This window comes from Antennarius striatus, chromosome 7 (assembly GCF_040054535.1).
Source record: "Antennarius striatus isolate MH-2024 chromosome 7, ASM4005453v1, whole genome shotgun sequence".
Lineage (NCBI taxonomy): Eukaryota > Metazoa > Chordata > Actinopteri > Lophiiformes > Antennariidae > Antennarius > Antennarius striatus.
The window spans coordinates 14102501-14114616 of NC_090782.1; the positions used below are offsets into that span (position 1 = coordinate 14102501).

A 12116-nucleotide genomic window follows, 5' to 3' on the forward strand; every position below is an offset into this window, starting at 1 on the left:
TCATACAGAATCAGCTAGTAAATAAAACAGAAATAATTTGAGATGTGTATTCTTTCTGTGCAGTATGGAACCAATTGACTCATAGACTGGTACTGGTCCACGACCCAGGGGTTGGGGACTACAGCATCAGGCCACATCACTTTTCTGATCTTATGATGCAGGCAGTCAAAGGGTTTTCAAAAGGAAGACCTTAATAGCTTGTTATTGCTAAGGAGTAACATCAAGAAATCATTACCATATAACAATGGCAACAATTCGAAGCACTGCCTCATTCAGACTCTGGCAGAAGTTCACCAAGGCACTGCCATTTGGCCCCATCCTTCCCAGCATAATACCTAAAAATACACAGAGCAGTCTTGAAAAAGACGAAAACATTAATTGATAAAGACAAATTCACTGTGAAGTGAAAAGGTGCACAATGGAACTTAGAGAAGAATTTGAATATTTTCACCCATAGTGGCGGAAAAAATAACAATTCCGAGCACATTCATTCCATCGCTTGTTCCTTCCCGAGTTCTTATTAGAACATCAGGTGGCGGAGTCAGGTCCAGTGCGAAGTTCTGGATGTCTGTCCCGTTATCATCCTGGATACCATAGATAAGCGCTCGCCGTGTAGTGGACTCTGACTGGGCCTTACTCATGGTTGGTTTAGCCATCACAGTATATTCACTACTTGTTCGATACTGTTGGGAACAGAGAAAGAATCAGAGACAGATTTGCATTTGTGTAATTTGTTTGTTGTGTATGTTTAATAACACAGCATGATATTAAAGATTTTACCTGTTGAAATGTGGCCTGGACCAGGTTAGATGGGAACATATTGCTGCAAAGCAAAGAAAGACTATTTTTTTAAGTAACAAAGAAGCAATCAGGTCCTGTATGCTTTTCTGGGTAGGCATTTTTCTAACAATTCAACAACTATTCCAGGAGACTGATTTGTCCTGCTAGATGGAATGCTTGCTTTTATGGTAAGGTAGAACCTTACTTCACAACAAAGCAAAAAATAAAGCAGACGTTTTAGAGCTTTTGATTTAAATAAAATGACAGTGAATCATATCCATCAGGTTCCAAATTGGACAGGCTAACATAATACAGAGCAGGAGACTGTCTTTCCACAAGAGCTGGTGACAGAAAACATGATTTTATACATTAATGGAGGCAACGTAATGGAAACAAACTACATGAGAAAAACAAGAATATATTGTGTATCTGTGTATCTGTGATACTTGTCTAAATAAACCAAATTGTACTGGTCTGGTAGACTGCAGATGCAATTCAGCACCTCATGGTTTTTTCCCACATATTTAGATGATACATTATAAATAATTTATGAAGCTTAAGAAACATGACAGACATTTGGTTCAACTGCTTTAATTTTCCCTAGATGCCTTCAGTAATCACAAAACTAAAGTTTAGTCATGCTACAGGCAGGAAAAACACAATAGCACAGCAGTTGTGGGAAGTCCAAATCTAAAGTTTAATTCCGAACCAATCAGAACAGAAAAACATATCCAATAGAAAACAGGCAGAATCAATATAGGATAGTAGCACAGAACTGGAATATTGGAAAGTATAAACGAACACTAACAATCTGTCAGAGAGCTGAGGACTAGTGATGTCCTCTTTGTTCCGGTGCTCCGATGCACTCCACGGACTCGGCGGACGTTCCCATGTGAAGCACTGCTCCGGAGCCTGCTTCAAACATGGAAAAAACCACGTGACTGATGACGTTTGGCACACCAAGTGCACCGGAACACTAAGCGCCCCATTCACCAGGTGAAACACTTTAGTGGTCTGGATCAATGGGTGATCTGAAACACCGGCCGGTCCGAGGTGTGTTAGAATGGATGAAACAGCACAGTGCGCTGCTTATCATGTCAATATCCCTTGGACTGATCACATTAGCGTTTGATTGCTGATAGACAGTTTACATCATAATTTCTTTACAATGGATCCAACCAGAAAGGGATCCCAAGTCTGGGAACATTTTGAACTGGTGCCGCCGAACAAAGTACATTTTAATTTCTAAGAAACTTATTTTCAGGCTCTGTTGCTCACACAGCAGAAAATAATAAACCACTCACGTCAGTTGAATTGCTTTATAGCGGCTGGAGCAACTATAAAAAAGTTACTCGTTCAACAAATGTTGAAATTACTACAGAATCTGCCTACACAGGCAGATCAGTACTGTCCTATTACCTCCTCTTCTTGGTGTCAGCTCACCTCCCAGCCACTGCCGAGGCATCCTTGAGCAAGGCGCCGTCCCCCCTACAAGCTGCTCAATTGGGGCGCGTTCCAGAAGCCGTTGCCCGTCACTCTGCCTCCCAATGTGTGTAGTGAGATATGTATGTATTAACTGCATGCTTAAAGGCCCCCTTGTGTGCTGTGTTCAGGGGGCCTGTATACTGTTAAAAATACTAACCTGAGTGACTATGTAATTTCCCCTTGCAGGATCAATAAAGTATACTTCTTCTTCTACTTGTTCTTCTTTTCCTCTTCAGCCTTGCTCTTCTTGCCTGCTACTGGAGGTTGCTACTGAATAGCTGCCGTTTAAGTTGGTTGGAGTTAAAGATTGGTGTCGGAGGATTCAAATCTTTCTGAGCATAATCAGCACCACTCTAGCCCTGTTAAATCTGCTTAAGATATCGGCATCTGTCCTTCCTGTGTCCACAACATTGCCAAGGTAGGTGAAAGCTTCTTACACCTCTAGGCCAGTGCTGTTTAAAAAGGTGGAATTTCTGATTTTGAAGTGGCTCTGCATCACTTGAGCCTTTGTCTTCTCTTGCATTTGTATCTGTGTATGTGAAAGGAGAACTACAGTATGTAATCCACAAATTCAAGATCATCCATTTGCGCCCACATTGTCCACTGGATCCCATTTCTTTTCCCCTCAGTTGTTTCCCACATGAGCCAGTCAATAGCAAGAAGGAAGATAAATGGTGACAGGAGACATCCCTGTTTGATGCCAGTTTTGACTTCAAAGCTCCAGAACATACTATTATGCTACACAAGACTGTAAAAGTACTATAATGATGCCCATCAATGGAAGAGGGATTCTTAAGTTATGCATGCTGTACAGAGTATTTTGTGCTTCTTAAAATTGGTTGTATCTCTGTAGCACATTGTGGCTCTGAAGCCTCACAGAGAGACGATGTATGCCTGTTTATCCTGTTTACTGATACTGGGTCTTAGAAACTGAGTGACCTCATCTAATAAAGAGGATTTAATGTTTTTTGGTCAACCGTGAAGTCATCTCAGAACACAAGAATTGAAAAGCTTAAGACAAACAATGTTTTAATCCTGTCTCAGGATTTGTGGTAAATCCACACAGTCTAAAAAAAACACTGGGATGCTTTGAGGTTCATGTCTGGTCTTGACAAATGTCATCAGTGCATGCAACTCACGTGACAATCGAAATATTGACATTGAAAAAGAACTGATTAAAATTATGAGTGATGAGTGATACACTAATACTCTACTCTAATACACCAGCATCAAAGTAGACTAAGGCCCCGTCCACACGATGACGGATTTTTTGAAAACGCAACTTTTCTGTTGCATTTACGCCTTCCGTCCACACGACAACGCAGATATCCGGAACGAAAACGCAACTTTTTAAAAACGCTGGCCGAGGTGGATTTTTTAAAAAAACGCTGGGACTGCGTTGTCGTGTGAACGACGTATTTGCGACTAAAAACGCTGACGTCTTGCCTGCAACGAAAACCTGTGTGACGTCATAATTATGGGCCCGTGTGTTGTGACAACAAAACCGGGAGGATTCCTATTGGATAAAATTTGACTCAATACTGCCACCACATGGTTTTGCAAAACACACTGCTGTGTTTACGTGTGGATGGAGATTTTTTTGAAAATGCTGTCGTGTGGACGCGAATCATTTTTGATTCGTTTTTAAAAAGTTGCGTTTTAAAAAAAATCTGTCATCGTGTGGACGGGGCCTCAGTGTATTCCTGGGAGAAAGCTTTGCAGACTTTCAACGCTTGTTCTATGATGACAATGTGGGAAATGTACTAAAATGAATATCGTTAAAGTTTGCCTGTACCCATTGTTCACTTTGCAAGATTAGGTTTTTGTACAAACTACAGGTTGTCCTGGAAAGGAGAGGAATGAAGGTTAGCCGCAATAAGACAGAGTACATGTGTGTGAATGAGAGGAACCCAAGTGGAAGAGTGAGGTTACAGGGAGAAGAGATCAAGAAGGTGGAGGATTTTAAGTACTTAGGCTCAACAGTCCAGAGCAATGGAGAGTGTGGAAAAGAGGTGAAGAAGCGTGTACAGGCAGGATGGAACGGGTGGAGAAAAGTGTCAGGTGTGATGTGTGATAGAAGAGTTTCAGCTGAAAAGAAAGGAAAATGTGTACAAAACTGTGGTGAGACCAGCGATGTTGTTTGGTCTAGAGACAGTGTCACTGAAGAAAAGACAGGAGACAGAGCTGGAGGTAGCAGAGATGAAGATGCTGAGGTTCTCTCTGGGAGTGACCAGGAAGGATAGGATCAGGAATGAGTACATCAGAGGGACAGCACATGTTAGAGGTTTTGGAGATAAAGTCAGAGAGGCCAGACTGAGATGGTTTGGACATGTCCAGAGGAGAGATAGTGAATATATTGGTAGAAGGATGCTGAGTTTTGAACTGCCAGGCAGGAGGCCTAGAGGAAGACCAAAGAGGAGGTTTATGGATGTAGTGAAAGAGGACATGAAGGTAGTTTGTGTGAGAGAAGAGGATGCAAAGGACAGGGCTAGATGGAGGCAATTGATTTGCTGTGGCGACCCCTGAAGGGAAAAGCCATAAGGAAAAGAAGAAGACAGGTTGTATTTTTAACTTTACTTTGTCAGGTATGGTTTCAAGTAAATGACAAATTGGAAAACAAAATAAATAAAAAAAACAACACTGCGCAAAACATTGTAATCAAATCAAGGTCGCAAATAACAAATCCTCACATACAAAAACACATCAACAAAATGTTAATTAAATTAACAAACAATAAACCAGTATAAACCATACATTAACAACATATCAGAATCAAAATGGTTAAACAGAAAAGACATTGTTCTGATAAGTGCCTGCAATGGACAAAGATCATCAGTGATGTGAATATTTAAATATGTACCCCAACATCATAGGAAAATGCTCACATCATTAGCAGGCAAGTCAAGCTGACTTGTCTGTGATTATGAACCAATAAATTAAAGGGAACTTTAGAGGAAGTCATGATGCAGTAAATACAGTTATGCAGGATAATGTCATCATCTCAGGGAAACTAACTGAGGTCAAAGAAAACAGCCCATGTGATGTCAGCAATTATCTCATCTTATGCTCAGAGACCATTTAACCAGACACAATCCTTATATGGTCATTTATCAGGGACCTATTATTTATCAGTGAATATTTATTGTACTGTAATGTCCCAATACGATGATATGCGCCATACAGAAAGTGCAACATTTAGCATGCTTTCGTCTTGATCAATGACACCAAAATTCAAAATATCCTCTAAAAAGTCACATTTAAAGCCATTTTGAGTAAAATAATTAACTATACATCTGTACATTTCATAGATTCTTTACCAATTTGGGACATGCGTAATTAAATGAGCTTTGTTCTTGACTTCATGGATAATATCGACAATGTTGTGATCAACACAACTTAATTTTTAGACAGGGTTATGTATTTGTCTCTTGTTGCACTGCTGTGCTGCAGTGTGGCAGGAGGTGGGGCTGAACTTTTGGGCTCGAGTTTTCTTGTGTTTCCTGGATTTTTATTTATTCATTTATTAAACTATGAATGAAAGCTTCTTCAGTGGTGTCCTGCATATACTGTAGGTCCTAACCTGATCCATGACAATGGCAGTCCAATAACGTCTACCCTATAACCCAGTCTGATCTGGAGACATCTGGTGATGTTTATAAGGATTTCGGAAAATTCACCATTAATTGATAAAAAAAAGATTTTTAAAAAATAACTCAGACTTCAACTAAGGTCAGATTAAAGCCTTTATATATATATCCTGAAGAAAACTACCGTTAGTAAAAAGCTGCTTTTCTATTTTTTAAAATTATATTTTGAAGAAAACCGCCATGAGTAAAATGTTGCTATTCTTAATTTCAAACTAATAAGGATGCTTATGGGCTACTGAATTATAAGGACAGATTCTCAATGAGTCACACGATGAAGGTCAAACTCTAACGGGACTAATTCTTTTAAGTGCAAACACATACTGAAGAAAACGTGATAATGAACTGATTGCACTCAACTGAGTCACCCCTTCAATTCCCCACTACACTTAATCAGACAAAGAGGCTGACATAGATATGCTGCAACAGTAAGACTGAAGGTATGGTGGTCTTACCGGATCAGATCCAGTAGAGCATCAGCAGAACTCATAATAGGCTTGCCACTGTCCTCAGAATCCTCCTTCTGGGCTGCACCGCCTGGGTGGATGATGGACACCATGATGATCCCCACTATGACTGCCACAAAGGTGGTCCACAAGTAATAAGACACTGTGATAAGTCCGAGCCGACTGGAACACTTCGCGTCAAGGGCTGCCAGTCCTGACATCAGACTGGAAGAGGAAACAGACTAATGGTTAAATGTGTGAGAACAGCATATAAAAAATATTGTTATCTTCATGTAGGATCACATCAAGAAGAATCTGTCAATGCACTTCTGATGAAGCCAAAGCATTCAGAGGGGCTTTTACTGCTCTGTGTTTAGAATACAAGCATGATGTTATATTGAGTAGGTGCAGCGTTTCAGATGCATAGTTTTGTAAATGGAAGAAATGCTGAAATGTATTGTGCATTAGCAAGGTTTTTTGTATATGTGATGTGAGTGTACATAATAGATCTTGGCTGCTACACATGAAATCCATACAGCCGGAGAACCCGAAGAGAACCAACGCAGACATGGGGAGAACATGCAAAGTCCGCACAGAGCGGGACGCGAACCCGGAACCACCTTGCTGTGCGGCGACAGGGCTACCCACTGCGCCACACTACCGCCTCCTGATCCCATGAAGTGGAAATTCAATCTGACACAACAGTACAACAAAAGAAGCGGTATTCTCATGACGTTCTAAGACTGGAAGTGCAATAAAATAAAAAAAACTAATAAATAACTTAAATAAAGTGGAGGAAAAAAACATACCGTATACTTATAGCTGTGTAAGTAGCATGTAATTTATTCTCTGATACAGATGTACAGTTTATGATACATCGATAAAAAGAAACACTGTGTGTGTGTGTGTGTGTGTGTGTGTGTGTGTGTGTGTGTGTGTGTGTGTGTGTGTGTGTGTGTGTGTGTGTGTGTGTGTGTGTGTGTGTCTGTGTGTCTGTGTGTCTGTGTGTGTGTGTGTGTGTGTGTGTGTGTGCGTGCGTGCGTGCGTGCGTGCGTGTGTGTGTGTATGAGTTGATATCTGCTGTTTGGAAATAAAAACTAGGCGACCATATTCAAATAGAAACCCATTATATGTTAGTGATGGACATTTTCCGATTTTTAAAGATCATGATTTACAATATTTAATGTGTGGAGATTTACTCATTTTTGCATGTGATTTTCTGATTTTCATGTGTACTCAGCGTTCATGGAGTGCCTCAGTGGTTCAGAGTTGTACAGACTCAATATTGCACAATTTGTTGAACTTTCTAATTAAATGCAAACAATCCTCCCTGTGTCAAATATTTTCCCTTTCTTTTGATTAATGTGTAGCACGGTCAACAAACTGTGAAATGTCCATCTCTTAAATAGGAAGTATTGATAGTACACACACACACACACACACACACACACACACAAACACACACACACACACACACACACACGCACGCACGCACACACACACACACACACACACACACACACACACACACACACACACACACACACATATATCCTTGAACACACACAAAGATCGCCCCACTGAGCTGATGCATTTACCCTAAGTTACCTTCAAGTGCATACATCCACGTGGACAAAACATACATCCATGGGGCCGTTTCACAAAGCAGGTTTAGTGGAAAACCTGGGTAAATTAACCATGGTTAACTTACCCAGGTTTCCGGTTTCACTAAGGGAGGTAACTTAACCCAGAGTCAGAAGAGTAACCCTGTCCAGTTTCATGAAGCGAGGTAAACTGAACCTCTGGGTTTGTTACCGTAGTAACAGACTCTCCAGAGCTAACCTAGTCGGGAGCAGGTTAAATTCTAGAAACCCAGGGTTTCCTCTGATTCTGCCCTGTTTTCTAAGCTGTTCAAGCCATTTCATTTCATGGTTCTGTCAGATGGAGAGTTTTACCACAGTTCGGTTTTATAAGGAAATCTGTATTTTAACATGGCCTATCCGTTTGACGAAGATCCCATTGATGGAGAGGCAGAATTAATTCACAGAGAATTAAATAGTATTGTATCGCATTTAGATGTCTCATCATATCCAGAAGGATATCTTTATGATCAGTACCGGTTCACATCCCAATCCATCACACACATCCGCAACCAAATTCCGCCTCACATCAGCAGCATATTGTATGTGGTGCTGCATTTAGTTGTTTTTTTTTTCTTTGCAAAGGGTTGTGTTCTATACAAGGTGGGAGATCAGTGTGCCTTGCCTTGAAATGACTCTTACTCCGGTTTTTCTTTTTTTTTTCTTAGTTTGTCGGGTTTTTTAACTTTGATAAATTTTAAAAGGTTAGATGTTTCTTTGTTCAGAAAGCGCACAGTACTATTGAAAAGGCCAATATTAAATGATACATTAGATTAGAATAGAGCAGAAAAAAGGTGATAGGTCAACAGTTTTATTCGGACTGCATTGGACAGGAGTCAGACTTCGGTACCTGGACACGACAAGAGGAAGAATCAGCATCTTCAACATCCTCATTAGCAGCTCCCCGGGAAACTGGAAGTATTTTACCTCCTGTAAAGAAGAGACAAGGAAAGGACATCACTGGTCAGAACACCATTATACATCAAATCAAAAGGAGATTACTGTAAAAATGAAGGAAAGCCTTGTTAAGTTGTGCAGCACTGGAACTGAAAACAGACAAGTCCCCTTCAACAACTTGAAAACATATCTGCATAAAACCCTCCAGTTCGTAGGAAGAATTTATTTTAAGAATACAAGAAAAAAATAGATGTATAATGTCGTTCATTACATGATTTACACCAGGGTGCAATTTGTTGGGAAAAATGGGGGGCGGGGGGTCACCTCCCCTTCAGGTATTTATCCTCGGGGGTGTAGAGGTTAAGCCAAGCTCTAAGCCACTGAGGTAGTCCACTGCACTTATGTGAATGGGGCGCTGATGTGCGTCCTCATAATAAAAACTTAGACACAACATTTACTGTCTTTTCCATTATTCATTTTCACAACCACTTCATCCGCTGTGGCAGGGAGCTGGAGCCTATCCCAGCTGACTGAGGGCGTGAGGAGGGGGGATTACTCTGTTTTATTTCCATTAAGTTTCTCAGTTAACTCAAACAATAGTTAGCATGAAATAGCAAAACATTCTGAATTCAGCATTCAGTGGTCAAAAAATGCTTCCTGGGAGAAATCTGATCATTGGTTCCTACTTATACCTGAATGGCAATTATCCCCAGGAGACCCAATACATCACTTGTTTCCTACATGGGGACAACCCCATCAATGATCAAAATAATATGAAATAAGAGGCAGGTTGTGACAGTTTTCTTACAGGTAGTCTATGGTCTAAATTGCCGGCTCTAAATTTCAACCTGATCTGAATTGTCTTCAGTCTTGATGTTGGTGAATGTCTCCATGCACAGAAATACATTATGGGTTCGTTCACTGTTCAGAAGTCCTTCCTACAACATAAGCATACTCTATGAAATACAAGGACCATTATTGTGTTTGATGTCTACTGGTCATCTAGTCTGAAAGCTGAATTTACACTAAATCAATGATGCAGGGTAAGATCTGCTCCACTGCATAGAAGTGTATACTAGCTGAGGAGCCTCTGCTGCCTTACAGAACCTTCTCCTCATGGATGATCTTTCAAAAATATTATATGAAGAGGAGAAGAAGAAGAAGTACACTTTAATGATCCCGTAGGGAAATTATTATGTTTTCATAATAATAATAATAATGTGGTTAGTCTGTTAGTAAATATGCATATACAGTGTGCATTCGCATATCAAAGGCTCGCGACTCCACCTCATCGCTGATTTTTGGTAGGCAGTCACGTGATACCGTACGTGCGTTCTATTGGCTGACTGCATCTGGAAGTGCACTCTGTTCCGTCGGTCTCAGACTTTTGTGAGACACAAAAGTGCTTTAAACAGTCAATAAGAGTGTGGAAAAGGTAATATAGAGAAAGTGGTTTAATATCAGTATGGGGAGGGTTCATAAACATTTAAATTACCATAAATAATAAGATAATAAGATAAATAGGTCATGATGTCGATCGTGGATCCCTTAATGGCGTGTGGTTCCTGGAATGCACTAACCGCAAAGTACGTGGGCTGTTTGGGGTTTTTTTTACAAGCCCCTTAAACAACCAAGAACACACAAGGGGCCTGTAGGCATGCAGTAATATATGCAGTATATATTATACTTGATGTCATAGAAAAGAAAGCACACCCTAAAATGGCACAAAATTTTTATATTTGTAGTCTGGCATTAGTTTCTAATAATAAGCAACATATAAAATTATCATTGATTGGTTAGTTTTACATAAATTTATGTGCAATCCAAGAAACAATGCTGTCTTTCATTTCAGCAATAATACTAGTAGACTAATTCTAGTAATAGTGTACTTTTTCTGTTGAGCTGGATAGAATGAGCTCTGCTAAAGCTGTGGGAGAGACTAAATTCTCTCTTGTAGAGATGAACGGGTAAAGAAATAGCCATATTTCAGGTGAGTGGAAGAAACAAAGCTGATATTATCCGAGATAAGACTTCTATATCATATTTAACGTTCATCAATAACAAGAAAAGTATTATGTTATGGTGAACATGTGGCTGACAAAACATGATAAGGATTGTGAGGTTCCACGATGGAGCTGCCCATCTATTAGTCTTTTTACTTTCCAGAATGCGAATTAGTAACTGTTAGAAACTGTGACGCATGGGTTGATAGACATGCACATGAAAGAAAATAATCTCCATGGTTACTGGCAGGAACATCACAATCTAATAATATTTTGTACATGATTTTGAAAATGAATGTCTATGTTGCCCCTTTCGTGCTTTCATACTCAGAAAGGTGTATTTCTACTATTTTATATTGTGTTCATTTATGTGAGACCCAATGGGTATTTTCCCTCTTCTGAATTGAATTTGTTGAACCATCGCTTCAAGCCCTCCAGAAGATTTCTTTTGCATATTAAAATTTGAAAACTTATTTCCCATATCTGATTTTACTTTCATATTACAGGTATGTCACCCTTTCCACTGAATTTTGCAGCTCTTCCCATATAGGTTAGTTTCATCAGACAACAAATTTCTCCTAAATTATCCAGTTTTCTGTATGTTTGCTGTGAAACTAGAACCAAGGCAGTCACAGAATGCAACATCCCACAACACCCCCGAATGCAAAATTGTACCCTGACCTACTCGCACAGGTCAAAGATCAAAGCTAGTGCTCTGACCCACTTTCAGAGCACTAGCACTAGATCTCACACTGGCCGTCTCCCTGATCTTTCTATCTTATCCGGTGTGTACAAAATTTAAAATTTGTCCTTGACCTAGTTTTTCCAAGGTGAAGGTCATCATCTCATTTTCAATCCTCGCGTAATCTGCTTTTTGTTTCATCTTTCAACCTGCAACAGTTGCAAAGATATTTGGTGGACGAACAGACAGATGAACGGACAGACAGACAGGCGGACAAACACACAACACTGACAATTGCGATACATCACCGCTTTGAAGCGGGATGTGAAAAAACTATTACATCTTTCTTTATATCTAAAATGTTTTGTTTAAATGGCTACTTTGCTTAAACATTTAATAAAACTAATATATAATTTTACTATTTTCTTTTTTACTTAAACAGTTATGATGTTATCAATAAAAACATTAAAATTAACAGTTTCGTTTTTATATTGTACTATGGCAAAACTCAATCCTTACGTACTCTTCTACTGTATATT

The 12116-nt window shown here is 39.7% G+C and overlaps 1 protein-coding gene across 2 annotated transcripts in view; it reads right to left on the bottom strand.

The window, feature by feature from the left end:
- Window positions 1-12116, bottom strand: part of slc1a7b (solute carrier family 1 member 7b) — a 31318-nt gene that overhangs the window by 7603 nt on the left and 11599 nt on the right. For both annotated transcript variants that reach the window (XM_068318939.1, XM_068318938.1), the window contains exons 2-6: window positions 8846-8925; window positions 6365-6580; window positions 781-823; window positions 452-683; window positions 236-335 (exon numbers count right to left, since the gene is read on the bottom strand). In XM_068318939.1, the coding sequence (XP_068175040.1) occupies window positions 236-335; window positions 452-683; window positions 781-823; window positions 6365-6580; window positions 8846-8925 (671 nt within the window). The remainder of the gene's footprint in view (window positions 1-235; window positions 336-451; window positions 684-780; window positions 824-6364; window positions 6581-8845; window positions 8926-12116) is intronic.